Source organism: Taudactylus pleione, unplaced genomic scaffold (genome assembly GCF_031769625.1).
Source record: "Taudactylus pleione unplaced genomic scaffold, aTauple2 ptg000092l, whole genome shotgun sequence".
Classification (NCBI taxonomy): Eukaryota; Metazoa; Chordata; class Amphibia; order Anura; family Myobatrachidae; genus Taudactylus; species Taudactylus pleione.
Window position 1 is genome coordinate 9,136 of NW_028284494.1, and position 27,607 is coordinate 36,742.

The window sequence follows — 27,607 nt, forward strand, 5'->3', positions numbered from 1 at the left end:
TGGGTAACGGACGCGCTTACTGACAGGGACGGCTCAGCCGGGGCACACTCACGGAAAGCATGAGAGTATCACACTCACCTCACTCTCTCTATCGGCCAGGCGCCAGTGTGCACTGTGCAGCACAAGAGGAGCCGGTATCGCGAGAGTGAGTGAGACAAACGTGACGGACGGTTCTGCTGCTCCCATGTGGCTCATGGCCTCGGTGTAGGGTCTCACCATGCCTGCCTGCCGTATGCTCCCCGCACTTACCGCCTCTACCGCCACCGCGGGATGTGCTCCTAACTGTGCTGAGTTCTAGGAGGTGCGAACTACAACTCCCGGAATGCTCCTCTCCAGGGCCTGGTGACGTCATCAGACAGCGCTGTCTGTGCTGCACGTTGCTGGTTACTGCTGTCGGTGTGTGTGTGTCCAAGATGCCGAAAATTAGAGCGGAGAAGAAGAGTCGGAAACACCAGGAGATCAGGAGCCCGGGTATGTCACGTGTGGGGGCATAGGGCATGTCTGTGGTACAGAAGGGAGCCAGGGTGTGACATCTGTGTGTGGGCATGTATGTGGCACAGGGACTACGGGAGGCTACTGACATTTGTGTATGGGCATGTGGCACAGAGGCTAGCCAGGGTATGACATCTGTGTGTGGGCATGTAGGTAGGTGGCACAGAGGCTAGCCAGGGTATAACATCTGTGTGTGGGCATGTATGTGGCACAGAGACTACTGATATCTGTGTGTGGGCATGTATGTGGCACAGAGGCTAGACAGGGTATGACATCTGTGTGTGGGCATGCGGCCTGACTGTGACACAGATGTGAGCCAGGGTATGCCTCGTGTGTGTGTGTGTATGGTATTGTGTGAATCCCAGGTGACGGTAGTGACACAATAGCTGCACTGACAGCAGTTGCGTTGGCTCAGAATTTTATTAGCAGCTTGTTTAGTAGATTTTAATGTGGCCACACTGACTGTAGTGTCCATGGTACAGAATAAAGCGCACTGGTAACAGCATTTATGGTCTGAAGCCCTGACATCAGTGTTCGGGGGTTGCAGATGGCACAGCAGCAAGTAGCATAATGGGTGCACAGACAGAAGCACACCTGTACACCAAAACTTAGTTCTCCTACAATTGTGTCTATGGGGATAACCTCCAGCTCCATGGTACAGAGGGCCTGATTCAGAGCCGGACGCTATTTGTGGACGGTCGTTCCAAAAAAGGGGCCGGCTATTTAAATTGAACACTCGCTCTTTGCGGTTTGTTGACGCCTCTATGTCTGCGCGAGCGAACGAAAAATGCGCTCGCTATTTTGTAAAGTTGCCCCTTTGCCGTTCACATTACACGTCATCTCCGGTATTTATTAGATTGATCGGGAACATCGAAAGGCATCTGAATTGCTCGCAGTGGTTGTGGTAGGTTTTTCCTACCGCTATAACTGCGAACAGTTCAGGCTAAAAGACAACCAAGTGACGTGGTCGATGACGCTCCTTTACTAGTAATGAACTCCCATTAAACGCCTGCGGTCAGATCTCCACTCCCCCGTTTTCAAGCACCTTCCCCTGTTACCACCCACAAACGGTACATTCTGTCAATCAAATTAGCAGGCCCTCGCTGTTTTGCGAGCGCATGATTTCCGACCGCAATGACTGGTTTGCGCATGCGCATTACGACCCATACGCATGTGCAGTTGTGCAAACATCGCTCAGAGCGAACGTGCGGCTTTGAATCAGGCCCAGAATGTGATGACTGTATGTGAACCTTATAGTCTGAGCCATTTATTAAAGGAGCAAAAGGGAAATTGACATAGTTTTACAAGGGCAGTAGGCCCATATTACATTTCCTAGTAACAGAGGCCCTGATTCAGAGCCGGACGCTCTGACCAGAGCGCTCGCTCTGAATCAGGGCCCACCTCCATCAATATGGAGCGTCCTCCTGGACGCTCGTATAGCTGTGGGTCACCACCCACAGCGTATACGAGCGTGCAAAATGATGGTCGCGATGGTCTTGACCATCGCGACCATCGGAACTGAAAGTAAAAGCCTGCGGTTGAGTTTCTCAACCGCAAGGCCAGGAGTGATTTTGGCTCTATCAGAGCCAAAATCACTCCCACTGACATCACTAGTGATGTCAGTGGGGCCGGCTTCAGACGGTAGGCGTTCCCTTGGGAACGCCTCCGTCTGGCAGGCACGCCCACCAAAGGGGGCGTGCTGTCAGTCACCATCGACAGCACCCCCCCTTTGATGAGACACTCCGAGCGAAGGAAAGTTCTTCGCTCGTCGGGTCTCGCGCATGCGCACGACGGAGCTCCCTCCGTCGTGCGCATGCGCAGTGGTCAACATCGACCCACTTACGAGCGTACTGCCGCTCGCGAGTGGGTCTGAATGACCCCCAGAGTCTGTATTGGAGGGGCTGGTACCTGGGAAGACAAGAGACCACTAGGGGTAAAGATTGTTTTTTCAAAGCTGCTGATTCTTAGTACCTATGAGGGCTGGATGTACACGTGTATAAAATAACTACCAATGTATTATATCAGCACATCCTATTCACTGCAGCTATAAAGTAAATAAGGTAGCACTCAATACCCAGTATAGACAAAAATAGTGAAATACGTGATATTTACTCTATGAGCGCTGTAATAAATTTTTTATCAATAAGTTGACACTGCAAAAAATACAATGGTGCATTACCCTAATTTAGTGTTCATTCTAGCACCCTGCACCTGTCACACCTCATGCAGTTCCTCTTTCCTGCCTGAGGTGTCGCTCTCTGCTCTGGTGCTTCTAGCACACTCAGCAAATGAAACAGACCGCTGAGGTACAGACCAGAGTGTGCTAGAATCACCAGAGCAGAGAGCGACACCCCCGCAGGAAGAGGAACTGCACGTGTTGTGACGTGCAGGGTGCTAGAATGAACACTGCTAAATACGAAAACAAACACCCTAGTTATGACAACTAGAAAGATAGCTTCCTCTCTGCTTCCAATATAAATGGATTGAAAAAATTCTTCAGGCGAAAGGATCCCAAACCACCTTTTAGTAGATAAGGATTGAATACCTTTACTTGAGCTTAAACATTTAATGCTTATCAATAATTCTTTCCAATCTTCTAAGATCGATATTTTCATAGATGCCAAAAAGGAGAAAGTTGAAAAGTATAGTGCAACACTGCTTTCACCATGGAAAATGTTTCATAAACAGGTTTTCACTTACATGCTAAATAGAAATTGAAGGCTTTAAAAACACAGTAAAATATGGTTGGATGGCCTGATTTGTATGTTTTACTAATGCCCTTCTACATCCAACCCTGAAAGGCGGCTTTAAAAAACGATCTTTACTAAATAAACCCCCAGAAGTATGAAAGTGGAGTCTCCCCATTAAATTCAAGTAAAGTCCTCCAGTTTATCCTATATCAAATTTAATGCCTAACCATAATCCAAGATCAAGCTCTAAAACTACCCTTAATCCCAATAGCTCTCTGGGCCTGATTCAAAGCCGGACGCTATTTGCGCTCGCTCGTTCAGAAAAAGGGGCCGGCTATTTAAATTGAGCGCTCGCTCTTTGCGGTCTGTTGACGCCTCTATGTCTTAGCGAGCGAACGAAACATGCGCTCGCTATTTTGTAAAGGCGCCCCCTGGCCGCTTGCATCTTACGTCATCTCCGCTATTTATTAGATTAATCGAGTACATCGAAAGGCGTCTGAACTGCTCGCAGTGCTTGTGGTAAGATTTTCCTACCGCAATCATCCGAACAGTTCAGGCTAAGAGACAACCAAGTGACGTGGCCGATGACGCTGCTTTGTTAATTATGCACACCCTTAAATCACCTGTTTTGACCGTTTGGCAGGCCTGCGTTCGGATCACCACTCCCCTTTTTCAAGCACCTTCCCCTGTTACCACCCACAAACGCCTCATCCTGTCACTCAAATTAGCAGGCACTCGCTATTTTGCGAGCGCTCGATTTCCGACTGCACTGACTGGTTGGCACATGCGCATTACGACCCATACACATGCGCAGTTGAGCGAACGAGCTGCTGCTTACGAGCGGCTCTGAATCAGGCCCTCTGTTCAAACTACTCAAATTCGTAAAATCTAATAAACCAACTGTAAAATGGGCCAGTGGGCGTGTTTGTGCTTTCAGAAAACCTTAAACATTAACGGGTGATTAGAACCCTTTGAGGTGATCACTGTCCACAAAAGCAGCTCCGGCATTATTGTTGACAAATATCCTCACCTGATGGCACAATTGGCACACATGTCACCAATTGGTCGTTATAACATAATATAAATTATAATATAATGTCCATGTGTATATTTTACAAGAAATGTTCGTTGTTTTTTTTTAAGTGTCTCTCCCTGTAAAACATACGTTTTAGTAATAACTATAATAATGAATAAAAAAGGCTTCAATGTTTTGATTCTTCTTATTTTTGTACTTGTTTAGGGGTTATGTTCAACAAAGGAATCGGCCAGCATATTCTGAAAAACCCTCTTATAGTGAACAGCATTATTGAGAAGGTAAGTAATTGGCTGACATGTTTCATACTCTGCAATTCATTTTATTTATTGTTTTCTTAATTTCAATGCTGTGTATTTAATAACACAACCTTTTGTGTGATTATTTTGACATTCTAAAAATGCTTTTTAGAACATAGAACACTGCATGCTAGAATGCAACACTGATAAAAGGTTTATTGATAATAACCAGCCTGTCATGACTGTAATATTTCACATGTATTTCAGGCTGCTATACGGCCAACAGATGTTGTGCTCGAAGTTGGTCCTGGTACGGGAAATATGACCATTAAGTTATTAGAGAAATCGAAAAAGGTAAGATACTACTTATTGTATATTTGTGTTTTATATGTTAGTCTTTCTATTTTCCCTTGGCTTTTAGTATAAATAGCATGAATAAAATAAGCAATTATCTATAAAAACATATAATAGGTAAAGTGTGCTTTGTGCCTAAAATGTGTTCACCCATTGTCGTAGAACCACTAGGAACTATCTCCCAGCAGTGTTCCGTAACGTTGTGTTGTTAGAGTGGCATCTCTGCACATGTATATGTGGGTTTACGTTCAGAATTTAGATATGGTTGGTAGGTCGACATTTACAATTTTGACACTGGCACAATGTAGACATCTTAAATATTGACGCCCAATCAATCCTGATTTTTTAGGGTTAAGTTGAAATTTGGGTTAGTTAAGAGCCCTATTGGAAACTGCATAGTCGATATGCTGAATGTTTACATGTCGGCCACCTGTCCTTGTTGACATTCTGAATATGTCAACGTGGTGAATGACAGCGTTTTATACCATACCTGTAGATATGCAACCCATGCCGTTATAATAAAACAGCAACATAGAAGACCATTATAAAAAGTATAAACGCCAAAAACAAATAATAATGCTTTGGGAAATCTGTTGATAAAGTAGAGCATACATGTGTAGACAGGCTTTGGTTGCCATACCACATTAATGTTACATGAAGCAGGGCTAATGTAGAAGATGGAGAATATACCTAGCACAACACTAATTGACGTTAAATAAAATGTTTTTATTTTATTTATTTTAGGATTCTGAAGAGAACATGTTTGTGTTCAAAGGGAAACAATCATTAGAAAAGTTTTAATATGTTGAATAATATTAAAATGAATCACCCATATAGTTTTTAACTAATAACTCAACGTCATGGCCCATTATGTCTACTACTGTGATTAATTTTTGTTGTTTGTTTTTTTTTTGTATTTTTGCACTCAAATACAAAGTAAATTTTTTTTTTTTATATAATAATAATTCAAGTTTCTCAGGCTAAAGGCAAGTATATGGTTATACTAATGGGTCAATATAGAAAGAAGTGCCAAGACAAAAAAATGATCAATTAGGGACTTATGTAATAGGGTGCGATCTGCCTCCTCTACGGGAACTCCTGCAAGACTTCCTGTATTTTTAAAATGGCAGTCATTTTAAAAGCAACTCCAGCTTGGATTTGCCTTTAAAATGATTGCCGTTTTAAAAATACAGGAACACACGCCGGAGTTCCCACAGCGGCTGCAGATCTCATCTTATTACATAAGCGCCCTAGTCATCGTTTACGGCGGAACAGGAATACTATTACAATCAAACTCATGGCATTGTGAATCACAGGCACACAGTATAGACGTAACCATGCTATTATCAATTGTTTCTCTCTATTTATATTAGGTTGTTGCCTGTGAACTGGACACACGTCTTGTCGCTGAGCTTCAGAAACGGGTTCAAGGCTCGTACGTATAAATACTGCTAGCTCCAAACAGAAAATGAAGTCGAGTGAAATAGGGTGTGGGGGATGTTCTTATATAACAAAGTGCAAATGTGCTGTAACTCATATCAGCCAATCATACGTTTACATTCATTGTGTAACTTGCACTAGGCTAATTGCTGATTGAATGCTGTCGGCTCGTACACTTAGCGGATAAACTCCATGTTAATTTATGCTTTCCTTAAGTATGATAAGTAAGATATGATCATAGGAAATGATGGTAGAAGTATGGTAGTTAAAATGTATCTTATTTTGCATATGGGGTGTTGCTATTAAATAACAAGACTGATGCTATAATTTATGTTTAATTTTATTAAGTGCATTTTATCTCTGTTCCCCTTCTATGTAGTCTCCTCCTGCATCCACACCTCTGCATTCTTATTTTCCATTGGTAAAAGCCTTACTGTTGCTCATTATCTGTCAGTTGTCTCAACAGCTCCGTTGTTTTCTTATTTACCTCAGTAACTTATACAAAACGGGTTCCCTTGAGTACAGATTTGACTTTAGGGAAAAGAAAGATGTAACGCGGTGCTAAGCCTGGCGAGTATGGAGGGTGTGTACTAGCACTGCAATCTGTTTCTCTGCCAAACACTGCTTCACAGAGAGAGCTGTGTGGGCTGGTGCGTAGTCCTGATGGAGGATGAAACCATATTTCCACAACTCTGGCCCCTTTCTTCTGATTCTTTGCGACAAAGTTGCTAGAACATCTTTGTAGAAATGTTGATTCATCATTTGGATGTTGAGGGCAATTCGAACAATTTTCTAAAAAAAAAATTTCCACATTTTGATTTGTTTTTGATGTGCGCGGCCTTCCAGGATGTTCATCATCATCTTCATCCTCTCGAACGTCACTAAATCTTTTGTGCCACTGAAACACACGTGCACGTGACATACAGTCTACCGTGTAAGCCTCGGTTAGAATATGGAAAGATTTGGTGGGTGTTTTGTTGAATTTAACTAGTGATTTTAAGTTAATACGTTGCTCTACTTTTGAACTAAGCATGTTTATGATGCACAGGGGAAAACGCAACTTCTTCCAACCCTGTGTGACTGCAAACTATCTGTGCAAGAGGGGTGACACTTGCAAAAACGTTTTGGGACAGTCCAAGGTCATTGTCCCCCCCCCCCCCCCACTCACTTTTACCTCACGCATTATGATTTATTTTTTTACAAGGTACAGTCTCATTATGTAATAGCTACACATCGTACATTGATTTAATGGCCAGTTTTTCTGGAGACTGCTTAAATATTGTCACTTAAACCAAATACAGTTACTCTAAAATATCACTTAGCTCATAAAGATAAATTGTCATATTTAGTTAACCAATTCCTGTCAACAGTTGTACAGATGTGTCCTCATACGTCTAGCCTCAATACACCACATAGCGCGACTTTTCTGGCGTGAATGAGCCGCCAGGTCCCGTGCTACTCTGCTAGCGTCAGGCATCTTATTCTTTTTTTTTTGTTTGTTTGTTTTTTGCGGAAAATGTGTCTAAGTGGCAATGTGATGTGACTAGGATGCACCAGCAGACTGTGCTGATTAATTTGATAGGCAACACTTGTATATCTGTGTGTAACTTGGTTTGTATATGAAGCAAAACAGAACTTGAAGTGGAACGGGACCTGGCGCGCCAAGAGGAGCTGTTAGTGCGACTGCAGCAAGAGTGTATGAGGACACATCTGTAGCATGTGCACTAATTATAAAGGACTTACGTTTAATGTGTTCTCTGTTACAGAGCTGTTGCAAATAAACTTCAAGTCATGGTTGGTGATGTTTTGAAGACGGATCTGCCTTTTTTTGACCTCTGTGTGGCCAATTTACCATACCAGGTACTGTACATCCAGACAGGGGCCCATTTACCCTACCACATCCAGGCAGGGGCCCATTTACCCTACCACATCCAGGCAGGGGCCCATTTACCCTACCACATCCAGGCAGGGGCCCATTTACCCTACCACATCCAGGCAGGGGCCCATTTACCCTACCACATCCAGGCAGGGACCCATTTACCCTACCACATCCAGGCAGGGGCCCATTTACCCTACCACATCCAGGCAGGGGCCCATTTACCCTACCACATCCAGGCAGGGGCCCATTTACCCTACCACATCCAGGCAGGGGCCCATTTACCCTACCAGGTACTGTACATCCAGCCAGAGGTCTTGACGGATTACACTGGTGGCAAGCTGCTCTGATAGTTCTGATAGCTATATACTGACCTCTTGCAGTCCCCGGCTGATTTTTGACACCCTTTTTCCATACTCTTATTAATCTAGACATTTTTTCCTTTTGCTTTAGATTTCTTCTCCATTTGTTTTCAAACTACTTCTTCACAGACCCTTTTTTAGGTAAGTTACTGTTTTGAAGAGGAGATTATTTTATTTTAACATTCCGCTGAATGAACACTAAGGGGCCTTGCATGCTATTTTTCTGTGTACTATATTCAGCGTGATTACAAAACCTGCAGCAAATATTGTGTCTGGAATTCGTTCTTAATGTCGCTAACTTTGCTCACATCACACAGGGGTGAGTGTAAAAATGCGTGATTTTTGCCATTATTAATGTGCTACTGCACATTAATAAACTACCAGCCAATCAGCTCCTAACTCGTGATACAAGCTGACAGTTAGGAGCTGATTGGTTGCTAATTTATCACTCTCCAATTTATCACTTTCCAGAGCTTAGTACATGTCCCCCTAAGAATCTTAATGGGCAATGCAATTCTTTTAATAGGCACCTTAACCAATGGGTGTCCGATGGAGCAATTCAATTGTTGCTCCGTTTGGGCGCCCGTACCACCTAGAAGTATGACATAAGCACAATCAGTGCAGCTATTCCATCCACTTACATTTGAATCATTGTTCTGTAAATTACCATACCTGTTTGTATTCCCGTTGGTGTTTGTTTCTGAGCTCTGCTGTTGTGCTAGCATGCTTTCTGTATCCATGTCCTAGGTGTGCAGTCCTGATGTTCCAGAGAGAATTTGCAATGCGCCTGGTAGCCAAACCAGGAGACAAGTTGTACTGCCGGCTGTCCATTAACACTCAGCTGCTGGCTCGTGTCGATCACCTCATGAAAGTAAGGAGCGTTTTATGCTGGTATCCTGGTCCATACGTTTACCAGTTAGCTTGCTTTGTGTGACATATCTGTTATTGTTAGCCTGTACTTGAGTACACCACTTACATTTTCATTAGACTTGCAGCCAGGACTGGGTGTAACGTAAGGCACAAGTGATCGGTTCTTGCAGGTAACAGCTACTGAGACCTTGTTCTTCCTTCTATGTATATAGATAACCTAAGGAAGATGATAGTACAGAGGAGGGAGATGGATTATATTTAGTAGTTGTACTAGACTTTGCTCTGTGCTCTACTTTTGGGGTGTGCGATGTGTACCGGGTGTGGTATTTGTTGAGGGATATTTCTGATAAATTGATTGATATTAAAATAAGCAACGTTTCTGGAGCTTTACCTGGTTAGCGATGATGCCACACATGGGGAATCTAAAATAATGATTGCTATAGGACAAAGGCCAATAGTGGAGAAATATGTATATTGCTATTAGGGTGTTAAAAGTGGTGTGATTAGTAGATTGACTGGTCTTGGCGTTTCAAAGACTTCGGGGCTTATGTAGAGTTGGACGTAAGTACGAGTTACGTTTGTTTTTCTCCGCAAAATGCATTTTCTTAATCCACCCGTGCTCACCAGCAATTTCTACACATCTGTTTCTATGGTGGATGACTCCCTGTGCTGAGGATGAGACTAAGAGCTTTATTTATGAAGCAGTGACTCTTGTAAGCCGCTGCTTCCCTGCTGGTTGCAGGCGAAAACCTAAATCAGTTAGTTTGTAGCAGGCATTTAACATTTACACTGACTGCAAATGTCGCTTCAAATTTTCACCGACATCCCGCCGGGAAGCAGTCACTTGCAAATGTCGCGGCTTTGTAAATAAAGTCCTACAGGTGTGTTCATGCAAAAGAATCACTTGCAGCTGCTCTATACCTAGTGTGATATTCAATCTGATGACGACGATCAGCGGTCGCTACTGAATCCCTACTACTTATGCTAATACTTCAGTTACTTTGTTACTGTGATCTATTCACATTGTTACAGTGAGATCAGCAAGCATTCCTCAGCAATAGAGCATATTGCTAATATTTCTCTTAAAGTGGAAGTTTTGTGTGTGTGTGTTTGTGTGTTGATGTGAACTTAATAAAAACTAATTTTGTATTTGTGTGTCGGTATATATTCCTTCACATGGCGGATGTGACTTTATTAGCTAATCCTGGCACCATCCAGTCAGGTACTATATTGTATATGAATTGTGCACTATATTTAACATGTACTGCGTGTCTCTGAAGCCACATCTCCTGGCATAGACCTGGCATGTCTCCGTGAAGCCACATCTCCTGGCATAGACCTGGCGTGTCTCTGAAGCCACATCTCCTGGCATAGACCTGGCGTGTCTCTGAAGCCACATCTCCTGGCATAGACCTGGCGTGTCTCTGAAGCCACATCTCCTGGCATAGACCTGGCGTGTCTCTGAAGCCACATCTCCTGGCATAGACCTGGCGTGTCTCTGAAGCCACATCTCCTGGCATAGACCTGGCGTGTCTCTGAAGCCACATCTCCTGGCATAGACCTGGCGTGTCTCTGAAGCCACATCTCCTGGCATAGACCTGGCGTGTCTCTGAAGCCACATCTCCTGGCATAGACCTGGCGTGTCTCTGAAGCCACATCTCCTGGCATAGACCTGGCGTGTCTCTGAAGCCACATCTCCTGGCATAGACCTGGCGTGTCTCTGAAGCCACATCTCCTGGCATAGACCTGGCGTGTCTCTGTGAAGCCACATCTCCTGGCATAGACCTGGCGTGTCTCTGAAGCCACATCTCCTGGCATAGACCTGGCGTGTCTCTGAAGCCACATCTCCTGGCATAGATCTGGCGTGTCTCTGTGAAGCCACATCTCCTGGCATAGACCTGGCGTGTCTCCGTGAAGCCACATCTCCTGGCATAGACCTGGCGTGTCTCCGTGAAGCCACATCTCCTGGCATAGACCTGGCGTGTCTCTGAAGCCACATCTCCTGGCATAGACCTGGCGTGTCTCTGAAGCCACATCTCCTGGCATAGACCTGGCGTGTCTCTGTGAAGCCACATCTCCTGGCATAGACCTGGCGTGTCTCTGTGAAGCCACATCTCCTGGCGTGTCTCCGTGAAGCCACATCTCCTGGCATAGACCTGGCGTGTCTCCGTGAAGCCACATCTCCTGGCATAGACCTGGCGTGTCTCCGTGAAGCCACATCTCCTGGCATAGACCTGGCGTGTCTCCGTGAAGCCACATCTCCTGGCATAGACCTGGCGTGTCTCCGTGAAGCCACATCTCCTGGCATAGACCTGGCGTGTCTCCGTGAAGCCACATCTCCTGGCATAGACCTGGCGTGTCTCCGTGAAGCCACATCTCCTGGCATAGACCTGGCGTGTCTCCGTGAAGCCACATCTCCTGGCATAGACCTGGCGTGTCTCCGTGAAGCCACATCTCCTGGCATAGACCTGGCGTGTCTCCGTGAAGCCACATCTCCTGGCATAGACCTGGCGTGTCTCCGTGAAGCCACATCTCCTGGCATAGACCTGGCGTGTCTCCGTGAAGCCACATCTCCTGGCATAGACCTGGCGTGTCTCCGTGAAGCCACATCTCCTGGCATAGACCTGGCGTGTCTCCGTGAAGCCACATCTCCTGGCATAGACCTGGCGTGTCTCCGTGAAGCCACATCTCCTGGCATAGACCTGGCGTGTCTCCGTGAAGCCACATCTCCTGGCATAGACCTGGCGTGTCTCCGTGAAGCCACATCTCCTGGCATAGACCTGGCGTGTCTCTGTGAAGCCACATCTCCTGGCATAGACCTGGCGTGTCTCTGTGAAGCCACATCTCCTGGCATAGACCTGGCGTGTCTCTGTTCGCTCCTGCTGGAAAGCAGGCGCATATGTTACTCTACTCTCTTAAATGCACATTTTTGCAGGACCCGTTTTATGCTTGTGATTTGTGCGCAAATTGTGTCCAACTTGGCATTAACTTTTCTGTGACCGTGATGCATACCCAGCCATGCTTACTTCTATCTGATTGTTACTAGATGCTGCTTAGATTGTGTGCACAGCCTTATGACATCTCTTAGAACATGTAGTTGAGTTTCCCTAATAAGATTCTCTATTCTAAAACGTGTTACAGGTTGGAAAGAACAACTTCAGACCCCCTCCAAAAGTGGAGTCCAGTGTTGTCCGAATAGAGCCTAAAAATCCTCCACCACCCATCAACTTTCAGGTAAGATAAGGTAGTAGGTACCCTACACAAATGTCCATCATCATACTATTTAATACAGTATATCCTACTAGAATGAGAGCAGTTAATACTAATGAGCATACACGTTAAGAAGGACTTTGAAACATACTTGGAGTTTATACCCACATGTGCTTTTCCAATTGTTCTATGTTCATATTCTGAATGTGCATGGTTACTGGCAGCTGTTACTTAATTAGGTTTAATGAACCCCATATTCATGGCTGAGCTGCATTCAGCTACAGGTGGATGCATCGCAGGGAGAACATGGCACATTAGCTGAGAATGTGTCCTCCTTATATTCCATGGACAGTGTACTGTTGTATGCTAGAATCCCTGCAAACTGCTGATTAAGCAAATCTGTTCAGTTAGGCTACATAGTTGAAGGTTCCATCGTTACTTGGGAAAACTACAGTATATCCTAAGCAAATCTAGCATCTTCCTGTCTTATTGCTCCAGATTACTGTTAAAAGCCAATACAATATAATCTGCCATTTCCTTCCTTAGTTTTTTTTTTTTTTGGAGGCCAACCTTCTGCCTTCCAGAAGTGAAAGCATTTTCTATTCACCAGGACAGTATTCATACTCCTAATTTGCTTAACGTCTTTGCTACTCATATGAAGCCCAGGAGCTCTAACCAGAGCAATCTGCCTCCACCCTGCAGGTTACTGCCTTTTCATGGTCAGATTCCCGGACAGGGGGTGTGGCCAAAACTGTAGTAGGGTTACAACTATTTTATTTCTAAAGGTGCATACACACACAACGATTTTTTTGAACGATTACCGATAAACTATCGATTATCATTCATCGTTGAAAAAATCGTTCACTTTCTAAGTTAAAACGATGAACAATTATCGTTCATGCGCGTTCACGTTTGTAGTTCAGTCAGACTGACCATCTCAACGATTTTCATTAAGGGAATATGCAAAAATCGTTTGTAGTTCAAAAAAATCTTCATTACATTTAGTAAATGATCGATTTTAGTAAACTATTTTCGTTCATTTTTCCCTTGAAAAAATTAACAAAAATCGTTTACTAAAATGTTCATTTACAAAATTGTTGTGTGTGTGTGCAGCTTTAGATTCCAGGCCCGCACAGGCCCCTTTATATGCTATCTGCGCCACCTGCCCCTTATAGCCCATCATGTTTTGTGGTTCTGGTATTTCCTTGTTTGTACTAAAAATACAACAGGATCTATATGTGTGCTAATTTATCTCCCCCCAGGAATGGGACGGCTTAGTACGGATTGCCTTTGTAAGGAAAAACAAAACCCTTGCTGCAGCATTTAAGTAAGTACTATCTGTACACCATAAAGAGTACAGTTTACAAGACAATAAAAATAATCTGACATCAGTCATTTTCATTGTATGTACTGGATGTGCAGACTACACACACAAGGGACAGTTACACAATGCTATTCACAATAAAGAGTCTAGTTGGTTTTTGCACATGAAAGCAGATGGTTATGGTGCATTTAATTTCCCGTGGACCAGTTTAAATGTCCCTGATTATGTCGGAATGGGCCATGAACAACCCAGGCAGTTGTCTGGTCTGTCACTGTCTCCTTCTTCTTACAACTTGGCATTTCCTAATAATGAGGTGACATCATCACACCTAAATGTCTGTCTCCCTGCCGAAGTGGTTAGTGCTGACCATTGTGTACATACGTTTTTATAGAAGCTAAATAAAATCATGCAACAGGAATATTGTTATAAACTATTTTCTGCTTTTCAAGTAGACAATGGGGAAGTATAAGGTTTGTGTGCTTTTATAAGGCCAATGAATTTTCCTCACATGCAGGACATAACTGCATTGGACTTTCCTCTTGCCAAACCTTTGTGACTACTATGCCCATCTCCTAATCAACATTTTCCTCCCAGGTCTCAATGGGTTTAACAATTTTAACTTCTGCACTCTCCTGGATGTGACCTGACATGTTTTGCCATATATAAACATTTGAAACTATATTATGTAAAACAGAAATTCTTGTGGTGTGTGTGTGTGTGTGTGTGTGTGTGTGTGTGTGTGTGTGTGTGTGTGTGTGTGTGTGTGTGTGTGTGTGTGTGTGTGTGTGTATCAGTGATTCCCAACCTCGGCCCTCAAGGCACACCAACAGTCCATGTTTTAGTGATACCCATGCTTGAGCCCAGATGGTTAATTCAAAATAACTGAGGTACTAATTAAGACACCTGTGCTCAAGTTTGGCTATCCTGGACTGTAAAGCTGGCCACACACTAGACCAACTTACAACCAACCAGCCAACTTGTTGATTGGTTGGAATGAAAATCTGGTAAGGTATGGGAGTAACTGATGATCAGCAATTTTGCTCCTAAATGCCAGAAAACAGATGAAAATAATAGTCAGACAAGTTTGTTATATATTTGATCTAAACAATTTGTTCAAACAATAGTTTTTGTCCATTTTCCGGCATTTGGGAGCAAATTGCTGATTGTCATTTGCTTTCATTCCTTGCCAGATTTTCATTCCAACCAATCAACTAGTTGGCTGGTTGGACAGATAATCTTTAGATGTGTGGCCAGCTTTAGTGTGCCTTGAGGACCATGGTTGGGAAGCCCTGGTGTATATATATATATTATACACTCACCCATCATGGCCCTAACTGTGTAGAGTTTGTATGTTCTTCACGTGTTTATAGATTATTGTTCTATTATTTTTTAGATCCAGTGCAGTCCAAGAGCTGCTGGAGAAGAATTACAGGATACACTGCTCTCTCCATAATATTGTAAGTACAAGTTATAAAAATAACAAAAATTAGTGGTGCCTAATCTACTAAGCTGGGTACACACTAGACGATGTGTGTACCTAACAATGGCAGATACGACTGGAAGATATATGGGACGGTCCGTACATACTGCGAGATCTGGTGTACGACCGCCCGATATGTCGTTCCTCAAATCTTCGGATTGGACTGCAATGAAGGCCGATCTGAAGGTGTGACGAACGACATACATGGGGCGTGCGCAAAAGTGCGTACACAATGGACAGTGTGGACGATTTGTCGTTCTGACTCCTCCCAAAACGTCAAATCGTCCAATATGTATATCATTTAGTGTGTACCCAGCTTTACATAATTTTGCTTTGTCACTATGGATCACAGTATTAAATGAGTGTATATGAGTAAAATATATACAAATTATTACATTAGGAGTCCTTAAATTTTAGTTCATCTGCCTGGTTGAGAAACCATAATGGACTTCGCATATTAAATAAAATGACACTTATTCATATATAAACATAAAAACACATTTCCATAGTTATAGCTGGAATATTGGCTGCAATAGGGCACAACTCCAATAGCAGAGCTGGTTTTATAGCATTGAATCAATGAATACAATTACCCAGTTCACAGTCCAGTATATAGGAGACGTTTCATGGGGAAATATCATCCAAATAGTTGTTTCCTCCTCAGTGCTGGTTGGGAATGTCCTGGGATAAATGTGTAATAATTCTGGTCTATGACATGTGTGCCTCTGGTGCACACAAAGGACGCTGCCTGATATGCTGTTAGCAGCTTGGCCACTGACCTGGTGAGTACGCTGCTCCTGTGATGTCAGATCTCAGCTGCTGCTGCACTTTGCAGATGCATGTGTTGGTTCCTGGCTGCAGCTGGGTGTAGATAGTTGCCGTCTGTAAGGAGAAGCAACTCAAAGCTTCTAAGCAGCGGTTAAGGGATTAAGGACCTCATTCAAATTCGGTCGTTGCGGCCGCTCGGTCGTAAGGTAAAAGGGGCCTGATATGCAAATGAAGCTCTCGCAAGTTGCGTTGTTAAGATGGGATCGTTAGCTGGACGAGCGAGGGGAGGATACGGCCGTTAAACTAAAAACACGCCCCCTTCTCGTTCGCATTACACGTCATCTCCGGGCATATAAGGATTAATCGAGACCATCGGAGCTGGTCGTAGAGCTTAAGGTTGACCATACCCTCTCTGAAGCACTATGATCAAGTCAGTGTAAAAACCTCCCATGTCACGTGTGCCATGACACTACTTAGTTAATTATGCACTCCCATAAAACGCCATTTGCATAGTCAGGCACGCCTGTGTTCGGATCTCCACTCCCCCGTTCACAAGCACCTTCCCCTGTTACCACCCACAAATGCCTCATCCTGTCACTCAAACTAAAGACCTGGCTGTGTTCAAGGAGAGAGCAATTTCTGATCGTAATAGCTAGTTTGCGCACGCGCATTGCGAATTTTACGCATTCGCAGTTTAACGAACATCGGTGGCGTACGACCGAGCGGCCGCAACGACCGACTCTGAATGAGGTCCTAAATGTGCCCTTTTAATTTGGGCAAAAGTCAACTAGTTTTGCTCGCTCTCAGAGCTTTCTCAAGACCAGTTTCACATAGCTCTTATAAATGAGCATACTCAGTTTTGGGCTATTTTGATCAAATTGTCCGTTCTGTAGTCCAATTTTGCCAAGCTGTAGCCTAAGGTGCTTTTTAAATGTCTGGATCGTATCTTTGGTGTGTTATTGGCTAGATTAAACCAGTGGTTCTCAACTTCAGTCCTTAAATACCAATAGCGGGTCATGTTTGGTGGATGTCTTTAATAATGCACATGTGATTGAATCTATTTTGCTTGGTCAGTACTTATCCCACCTGCTTCCACAGACAGAAATCCTCAAGACATGACCTGTTGGGAGAACTTGAGGGCTGAGAGCCACTGGATTAGACCATTTCATAGTGATATTCCATACGTATTAAAATATATATTTTTCTCTTTTTTTTATATAGGCAATTGAAGAAAACTTCAGTATAGCAGCCAAAATTGAAAAGATTCTTGGAGACACTGGCTTTAGTGACAAACGTGCTCGTTCCATGGACATAGATGATTTCATTAGGTAACTTGGTCTCTTTTCAAATCCGATAGATTAAGATGTTTAAATTTCGTTCTAATTATTTTTAATGCTGGCATTCTTGTTCTGTAGTATATACTTTTTTGTAATAAAAAATGCTCCATAAAACTAAATTAATGATAGAAGCATATGAGATTGTCAGTAGGACATCTGCATAAAATTACTACGTGTGAATGTGTAATATGAAGTACTGAAGCTGGTATAGCAGTCTGGAAAAAGAGCGCTAAAACGGTTGAGATTTGGACAAGCTAAGGTTCTCCTCTTCATGCCCAGATGGTATGTTGGCGGATGTGGTGCCTGCCCTAACCTGCATCCATATGCCAGAATGCTTAAGGAACACTACCTACATCATGGCACCCTCTGAAGCAGCTCTAAGAATATTTGTCTAAAAAAGAGAGCACCTAGTGCAAAGGGGTGAAAAGAGTGGAGACGTTCCCTATCGCAGCCAATCAGCTTCTTCCTTTTTATAGAATGTACTTGATAAATGCTAGCTTTAAAGTGATTGGTTGCTATGGGGGAATCTGTATGAAAGCCGGCGGTTCGATTCCCGGCAGCGCCTGGGCGACAAAAGCAGAGTTCCCGGCAGCGGAAGCCCGACAGCGCAGGAAATCCCGATCGTCGCTAAGGTAAGTATAAACTAACCTAACCCTCCATAGGGGTGCCTACCCCTAACCTCCCCCCCAAGTGCCTAACCATAACCTCCCCCCCAAGTGCCTAACCCTAATCCCCCCTCTAAGTGCTTAACCCCCCCCCCCCCTTCCCCGCTGCCTAAAAAATAAGTCCCCCCCCCCCGGGAGTGCCTAACCCTCCTGGGGTGCCTAACCCTAAGTCCCCCCAGGTGCCCTAAACTTAACCCTCCTCCGCGGCTGTCCGGTCTCCCGGCGTCGGGGAAATGGCAGGCGTCTACATCTAGACGCCTGGCATTTCACCCTCGCCGGGATATGACAGTCGGGAAGCCGGCTGTTGGTATTAAGGCAGCCGGTTTCCCGATTGTATACCGCTATGGGCAACTTCTCCACTGGTCCACTTCTCCACTCTTTTCACAGCTTGATACATCAACCCCAAAATCTTTTATGCTGTCTCTTTGGTACTTAGACCTATGGTAGTCCTGTCTGTCTGTGCCTCCACAATTCACAATGTTTGGTTTTCTAACTTTGCTCTTTTTTTTTATTTATTTATTTTTTCCTTCCTTTATAGGTTGCTTCATGGATTTAATGCAGATGGAATACACTTCTCATAAAAGACTCTAAGAAAATATCCACTTTGCTTATTATAAACTCAATATCAATATACAGCACCTATATAGGAAGAGATTGGATTGAAATACTGGCGGCTGTTTGGTGCCTAACCCCCTATTACTGCTCCCTAACCCTCCCGGGGTGGTGCCTAACCTTCCCCCCCCTCCCCCCCGCCTAGCGGGTACCTAACCCTACTCTTTACCCCACGGCTAACGCTAAGGGCACCCCGGACTTACCTTTGTTCGGGCTGGCGTTCCTGCGTCAGGATTAACATAGGTGTCTGTATCGCCAGGATTCCGATGTCGGGATTGAAACCGGCGGCCGCAACTACTTCCCATATGGGAACATAGATAAGAAGCTACATTTTGGATTTTGGGGATCATAGAACCCATCAATGATTGGGAGATACAGACCTGTATCCTGAGCTTACATGCTTTGTAGATAAAGTATGACCCACAGCAGCATATTGAATGACCGCACATCAGAAAAAGTTTCATCTTTTGTATAAGACATGTATTATGAATTACCTTCATTCAAAGATGAATTTATTGCATAGTCTAGTATCTGATTTGGGCCACCTGCTATAGACTATTGTAATCACTGGATGCTTTTTAACTATAAATGAAATTATATTTAAAAAAAATATATTTTTAATTTATTTTTTTTTTTAAATGTTTTCTCTTAACACTGTCACTGCTGAGGATTTTCTCAGTCCTGTGCTGAGACCATTTTTTTATTTTTGGGAAATATTTTTATTGAAGTGTATTGCATTGCAGCAATACAAAAGATTGGCACCAAGACATTAAAAGAAATCCAATGAATAGGTGACATTGGATGTATATTAACCTCACCGCAAGAGGAAAAGCCGCCACCAGTATACACAACATAAAAAATAATGGCACCAATAACAAGAAATATGGTAAGAACTTACCTTTGTTATCTCTGTTTCTACGAAGTCCATAGGGTCCACAGGGTTGACCTTGGGGGTATAGCTGGATCTGGATCCACGGGTGAGTCCACAGGGTTGACCTTGGGGATGTCCCAAAGCAGTTCAACTAAGGGCGGGGACGCTCCTGTGCAGAAAGGAGAATCCTGCGCCCAAAGGATGCATCCTGAGAGGCAAAGGTGTCAAACGCATAAAACCTCAAAAACGTCTGAATGGAAGACAAGTTGCTGCCTTGCACAGCTGAACAGAGGAGGCACCACGTCTAGCAGCCCAAGAAGGACCCACAGACCGAGTGGAATGAGCCTTAACAGAGGCTGGAACAGGTAAACCTTCCTGTACATAAGCCTCCCTAATAACAGAAAAGAGCCAACGGGCTAAGGTTTGTTTGTTGCAGGCCAACCCCTCTTATGAAAACCAAAGAGGACAAACAAAGAATCTGACCTTCTAACAGAAGCAGTCCGATCAACATAAATTCTGAGAGCATGGACAACATCCAACGAAGCCTCGCCAGCTGTAAGATCAGGGGACTGAAAAGCTGGCACCACCAGTTCCTGATTGATGTGGAACTTAGACATAACTTTAGGCAAAAACTCAGGACGGGTGCGAAGCACTGCTCTGTCCTGCTGAAAAATTAAGAAGGGGGGAACTACAGGAAAGTGCCCCCAACTCGGATACCTTCCTGGCAGAAGCAATTGCCAGGAGAAACACAGTCTTAAGTGTTAACCACTTGAGGTCCACCGACTCAAGAGGTTCAAAAGGAGGTCCCTGCAGGACCCGAAGAACCACCGCCAAGTCCCACGGAGCCAGTGGAGGCACAAAGGGAGGCTGGATTCTAAGAACACCCTGGAAAAAGGTGTGAACGTCAGGCAGTGTAGCGATTCTAGGTTAGAGCCGATACATGAACCTTCAGGGAAGCAAGACGTAAACCCAGGTCAAGACCTGACTGCAGAAATGCCAAAATCCTAGAAACCCTGAACATCTGAGGATCAAAGTTTCTGGACTCACATCACTGAAAGTAAGTGTGCCACACTCTGTGGTAAATCCGTGCAGAGGCAGGTTTACACGCCCTCAGCACGGTACTCATGACAGAGCTTGAAAAGCCCCAGGACCTTAAGATTGCTGTCTCAAGAGCCACTCCGTCAAAGACAGCCGACCCAGATCTGGGTAAAGGCAAGGCCCCTGAGACAGCAGGTCCCGACGCTGAGGTAGAAGGAACGGGGCATCGACGGACAAGCTCCTGAGATCGGAGTACCAAGGACGTCTGGGCCACGCTGGAGCCACCAGCAGAAACGTGCCCCCGTCCTGTTTGATTTTTCTTAATACCCGAGGTAGCAGGGAGATCGGAGGGAACAGGTACGCTAGGTGAAATGTCCATTTCACCGACAGCGCGTCCACCAGGCTTGCACCTGCGTCCTTTGTCCTTGAGCCGTACACGGGTAACTTGTAATTGTGACAGGAGGCCATCAGGTCCAACTCCGGCAGTCCCCATTTGTCCATGAGAAGTTGAAACACCTCTGGGTGAAGCGACCATTCCCCAGGATGCACGTCGTGACGGCTGAGGAAGTCTGCCTCCCAATTGAGGACTCCCGGGATGAAGACTGCCAAGATTGCTGGAAGGTGGCACTCTGCCCAAGCCAGGATCTGAGACACCTCCGACATCGCAGCTCGACTGCGAGTTCCTCCCTGGTGATTGATGTACGCCACCATGGTGGCGTTGTCGAATTGCACCTGAACTGCCCTTCCGTGAAGAGCGGTGCCTGACGACAGCAGAGCCCTGTACACGGCCCGCAGTTCCAGCACGTTTAACGTTTATAGGAAGAACTGCTTCCTCCGCAGACCAGCGGCCCTGAAGAGACAACGAGCCGGTCACTGCCCCCCAACCCCGGAGACTGGCATCCGTTGTGAGCAGAACCCAGTCCGGGATCCAAGAGGGGCGACCCTCGATGAGATGAGCTGGGTGAAGCCACCAAGCTAGAGACTGGCGCACTTCTGAGGACAAGACCAGTATCTAGGATCGGATCCGGTGAGGTAACCAGTTCCATTCCGATAGAATCTGCCCCTGCAGGCCCCTGGAATGGAACAGGGCAAATTCCACCATGTTGAATGCCGACACCATGGACCCTAGGACTCTCATGGCCAAGTGACCCGACACCCTGGCACTGCTCAGGCAACTGTGTATCCGCAGCTGTAGGGAAGACACCTTTTCCGGAGTCAGGAAAATCCTTTGCTGATGAGAATCTTTAAGGGCTCCCAAATGAACCATCCGTTCTGATGGGATCAGAGATGACTTCTTCCAATTTATCAACCACCCGTGTGCCTGAAGACAAGCAATGGTCAGGTGGAGATGTCGAAGTACCACCTCCGGGGAGCTCGCCAGCAGAAGAAGATCGTCCAGATACAGCAGCAGCCGTATACCCTGGCCCCGAAGGTGGGCGGCCATAATTGCCATCACCTTGGTGAACACCCTCGGAGCCGTGGAAAGGCCAAAAGGCAACGCCCGAAACTGGTAGTGATGTTGCAGGATAGCAAACCTCAGATACCGCTGGTGTGCCGGTGCTATGGACACGTGGAGATAGGTATCCTGGATATCCAGGGAGACCATGTAATCCCCGGGTTCCATCGCCAGAATGATGGAACGTTTCCATCCTGAACTTGGGAACTCTGAGGTATTTGTTCAGACACTTCAAATTCAGGATAGGGCGATGAGAACCATTGGGCTTCTGTACCAGAAACAGAGTAGAATAGTATCCCGTCCCGCGTTGAGACTGCAGAATGGGAACAATGACCCCTGCTTGTAGCAAGGATTTTATAGCCACCTGAATCTGGGAAGTTTTGGTCTTGTCCAGAGGAGGACTCATGCAAAAAAAACTGGTGGGGCGTCCTGACCCGAAAAGACAGGGTGTACCCCTGAGAGAATACTTCTCGAACCCAGGCATCCGTGGTGGTATTGTGCCAACACTGGGCGAATTGGAGAAGTCGGCCTCCCACTCTCAGGTCCCCCAGAGGGAGGCCCATCCCATCAGGCCGCAGGTTTATCCTCCTGCTTGGAAGAAGGGCGCCGAGCACTCCAGGCTTGCTTCTTGGGTTTAGAGGCGGTCTTAGCTGCCAACCTGCCTCAGGAAGGACTGACCTTTTGCCTTACCCTGAACCCAAAAGGCCGAGCTCCGGGCCTTGGCAGGTGTTGCCGCTGAAGGGAGGAAAGCTGACTTTGATTTAGCCAGGGTATCCACTATTTTGTCCAAGTTGGGACCAAATAGCAATTCTCCATTGAAAGGTAAGGCCTCCAGGCCTTTCTTTGAATCGTAGTCCGCTCTCCAGGACCTCAGCCATAAGGATCGGCGGGCAGGCACTGCTGCAGCCGATACTCGAGAGGTCAGCAGACTAGCATCCAAAGAGGCTTCTCCAATGTGGGAAGCAGCGTCCCTCATCTGTCCTAACAATGCCCTCTGGACATCCGGAGCGTCGTCCGGAAAGGTATCCTCTAATGCGTTGGCCCAACCCTCAATGGCCTTGGCCACCCAGGAGATGGCCATGGACGGTCGGGCCACTGTCCCTGAGAGGGAGTGAATGGACTTTAAGCTAGTCTCAACTTTCCTGTCCGTGGGATCCTTCAGCGAGGATATAGACGTAATGGCAAAGTAGCGCTCCTTATTAAACGGGTGACGGGAATCCACCGCCGGTGGAGTTTCCCATTTTTTACAATGTGCCTCAGGAAAGGGGTTATTAGAAGCCAACCGCTTCTGAGGTACGAATCTCTTACTGGGCGCCTGCCAAGCCACCGCAATATGATCCGTCAACTGATCAGCCGGGAAACACCGCAGAAGCCACCTTAGTTTTTTTTAAACTAGGATACTTCAACTTAGGAGCTGTTGCCTCATCCTCTATTAGGAGAATGGCTCACACCGCCCTAACCAGCGCTCGCACATTAATGAAGGACTTGCTATCCACTTTCTGGACAGTGTCATCATGAACCTCCCCATCATCTGAGGACCCCTCGGAGTCCGATACATGCGCCGCCTGCGCCATTAGAGTGCGTTTTGATGCCCTAGAAGGCATGTCATTCTGCAACATTGACTGAAAAGCCAAAGACGCGGCCGCCAAATTTTGTACGGAGTTGGAGAGCACATCCACCCAGGGTGGAGGAGCCGCCACAGGGGCCTGGAAGGGCACCACAGACTGCTGCATCACAGGGGAAGCCTGTATATACATAGGTAACCCCCGCATAATGACCAACAGACTGAGACCTGGGGGGGGCTGCGCAATAATTGCGGGACACCCGGGGAATGGGGGACGGCCGGCTGGGGCAACGCTCTATTAGGGACAGCAGTCGGGACCGACAGACGGTCCACAATAGACCCCAGCACCTGAGAAAACATCGCCCATGGTGGTTCCTGCGTCATAGGAGGTTTTGATGGGCCAGGAATCACCTGGCACCGTCTACACAGGCCATCCTGTGACAAATCCTCCCTATCCACTCCTGCAGAACAGCGTCCGAAGGAGACCAACACCGGAGCCACGGAGTACTCAATCTCCTCGTCCGACATGACAAAATATATTATATAAATAAATATATGTGGCAACAGACCCGAATCAAGCGCACTCACCAGTGTGCTGAACAACAGCCCACAATATGGTACTGTGTAGCACACAACTGTATGTGACGGACCTCACAAATACGTGATTTATATAGGTGAGGTCTGTAGAAACGCCCCTCCCCCACACACCTGTAGGGCTTGTAGGAGAAGTAAAGAGATAGGTATAAGCCGACAGTAAGTAGAAATAAGCACAGACAGGCAGCACTAGCAAAAGTCACATACCATGTAGAGAAGATATACTCACTGCACCTTTCCACTACAATCAACCTCCCAGATTCAGTGTCTGGGAGGGCTATAGCGCTGTGTACACTGTCCTTGATCGGGGGATTGGTACACAGGGAGACCGGGCCGCGTGCTCCCTGAGAGATCTGCGCTGCCACATAGAAAATGGGCCCCAGAGACCTCAGAGGAGGAGTGGCCGAGTAACTGCAGCTCAGCGATGCCAGACTACGTGCTGAAAGGCGCGCTGAGCTGAGGGGAGTAGCCGCTAAACAAGGAAGGCTTAATTCCCTGGCTAGCTATTAACCCAATGGCTGCCGGCTTCCCGCTTGCCATGTGAAATCCCTGGTGGTCTAGTGGTCTCACGGGGTTTACCTCCGCAGAAGGGGAGCCCACCGCATGCAGCCCCTGGTCTGTCCCCTAGACTGGGGGCAAAGGACTGCATTCCTAGTAAGACCCGCGAGCCGCCGTTTACCTTGTCCCCGGCAGCAGTCCAGGTAGGTCCCCAGAGTTCGGCTAGTACGGACTCTGGCCTCCCGCCCCGATCCCCAGTGCGATACTGGCGTCACGGCACCAGCGGGGAGTAAGAGCGACAGTGTGGGCGTCTGTACAGACAGCCCTTCGCTGCCACTGAAGAGCTGTTAAAAATAAAAAAACCTAACAGGCTATTATTTTTTTTTTTTAAATATAAAGCTTTTGGGGGCTGCTCCTGCAGCCCCCCTGCGCAGGATGACCCGACTCCGGCTGGGCACAAACTCAAACTGAGGTGCCTGTGGCTCGGGGGTGGGGTATAGAGGAGGATGGACCAAGTGCATCCTGGGAGCAGCAGCAAAAGCTTTAACTGCGTGGTGCCCGTAGATCCAGATCCAGCTATACCCCCAAGGTCAACCCTATGGACCCTGAAGTAGAAATTAAAAATATTCAAAATGTGTGCCCAGGGAGAGGTTGGGGCTACCCGATCTCCAATTTAAGGGCCTGATTCAGCCGCGTACGCAATTGCAACTACGTACGCTGATCGGCCGATTGTTCAGTACAGCGCATGCGCTGCAATCGCACTGTGATTACACACACACATAGGAATCCAGCGCAGAGTGAGTGACAGGCTGTCAGCGTTTGGGGGTGGTGACAGGGGAGTGGTTGGAGAAACGCAGGTGTTGCCTGTCTGTTTTGTCGAAGCTGGATTATTGGCTGAGACGAGATCAATTTAAAATTGAATCGCAGCGACACCATCTTGTGACTGACCGCAAGACGCCATTTTGCGAATGACCGCCTAAGCGCCATTTTAGATAAACTCACTCTTTAGTACATGTGGCGATATTACTATTAGCATCATGCGATTGCATCTGTGACCATCGACATAAGTTACGGCGATTCACCAAAAGCCTATTTCATGACTTTACGTAGTTTGGGTGCTCTGGATAAAGTGTATATTATTATAATTCCCCTAAAGGATATATTGCATTAGCTGAACAGAGCAAATGGCCACCTGACAACTAGTCTGTGTAGACAAGCTTCCTGCATACAACGTCTGCTCTCACTCCAGGTGGCCCTGCTCGAATACACACCTTACATTAGCAGGCTTCCTGCAATAATAATACCTTCAAAGCCAAGAGTGTTACTTTTGAGCCTGGGAAGGGTGGGGGCTGCTGAGAGAGGGGGGGCATGTGGAACTATAAGGATCAGCATTTCACACTGCTAGGTGTTCACTTAGTTTAAATGAGATGTAAGTGCACCAGGTATTATCTGGTGATACAGATGGAAAAAAAATGCTGATAATTCAACTAAAATGCAACTGCACGCGAGTAAGCAGCACCGGGTGCTGATGTAAAGATGTGTATTAAAATGAATGGAGAAAATGGGCACAGGAAAACATAACCAATAAAAAAGCACCGGGACGCCTAGGTAACCGGTCCTGGGATCATCCGGAATCTCTTTAGGGGTCAATCACAGGGTCCCAATGCTTAGAATAGGTAGCTCTTGCTTCCAGTCTCACAGGTATGCAGGCATCCAGACCATTTTCCTGTGCCCATTTTCTCCATTTTAATACACATCTTTAACTCAGCACCCGGTGGTGCCTACTTACATGCAGTTGCACTTTAGTTGAATTATCAGCATTTTTGTCCATCTGTATCACCAGATAATACCTGGTGGTTTATGCGGTTACTATTTGCACTTTGTAGCTACGTTGTTGTCGATGTACCTGTGATTTTTATGTATGTTATGTGTACACTTTTTATCCATTTTGTGTCATTAAATTTGATTGTCGTTCTGTTCAGCTATTATTCCACGGCACCCAGTTATTCTTCTTTTTATTTCTGCATTACTCAGCGCTTTGTGGGACTTGTTCATTCTTTTCTTATCTATGTATGCATTGGTCTTTAATTAGTGATATAGACCTTACTTATTCTATCTCAGCTGCAGAGTTGTGCACCCAGAGTGTTACATTCTCATTCTTTGTATTAGTTTCTTACTGCCCCTAGTAAATCCCTAGCGGTCTATTCCTGTGGATCAGTAAGAAGCTAATCCATGCTTTGCTCACCGTGTAGTCACCACAGTGCCAGCAAATGTAAGTGGGTATTGAGTTGTGGTATTAACTAGTTGTGAAACTAGGCGCACACACACACACCCACATATAGTAAAAGGATTAGAAGCCATGCCACCTTGAAAGTCAGGAATGACACATGGAGTCTTTGTGGGCATTCAAATTAGCCTAGTGACGGAGGATGCGCCAAAGTTTACAAGTACGCCATAGTAGAGGATTATCTCGGAGGTCCAAAGGAATCTCCTGCTCATGTTGGTAGAGGAAACTGATGAGGTTCAGGGGCTGAACAGAGCTCTGCTCCAGCCCAGTGCAGGTGTATACTTCCGTGTCATTTAGGCTATAACGTAGGTAGCGTAAAATGACTGAGAGTTAATAATCGGTGATATTGGGGAAGTTGATTCCCCTATTTGACTTGGACGATAAAGTTACGATACAAAGAATTGATGTTTGGTGTATTTTTGAGTAACACAATTGCAAGTACTGAAAATAAAGTGGCATAAATAGAGGTAAATGACTGTCCCACAAACTGGGGAACCTGGTCTCTGTATGTGTCTTCCTTGTACCCCTGCAATGGATCACTGGAGTT

At 45.8% G+C, this 27,607-nt stretch overlaps 1 protein-coding gene across 1 annotated transcript; it reads left to right on the forward strand.

Moving 5' to 3' along the window:
• Window positions 1–26,236, forward strand: DIMT1 (DIM1 rRNA methyltransferase and ribosome maturation factor). Its single transcript, XM_088469376.1, has 12 exons — window positions 1–471; window positions 4,423–4,496; window positions 4,722–4,808; window positions 6,182–6,243; window positions 8,015–8,108; window positions 8,578–8,627; window positions 9,234–9,357; window positions 12,498–12,590; window positions 13,829–13,893; window positions 15,284–15,347; window positions 17,360–17,466; window positions 18,679–26,236. Exons 1-12 carry the CDS (start codon window positions 414–416, stop codon window positions 18,719–18,721), a joined length of 921 nt encoding a protein of 306 aa, XP_088325502.1. The 5' UTR covers window positions 1–413; the 3' UTR covers window positions 18,722–26,236.
• Window positions 26,237–27,607: the final 1,371 nt, after the last annotated feature.

Coding starts and splice junctions, on each gene's coding strand:
- DIMT1 (XM_088469376.1), top strand. CDS start 414: ATGCCGAAAATTAGAGCGGAGAAGAAGAGTCGGAAACACCAGGAGATC. Junction 4,497..4,721: donor TGAACAGCATTATTGAGAAG/GTAAGTAATTGG, acceptor CATGTATTTCAG/GCTGCTATACGGCCAACAGA. Junction 15,348..17,359: donor ACTGCTCTCTCCATAATATT/GTAAGTACAAGT, acceptor TTTTTTATATAG/GCAATTGAAGAAAACTTCAG.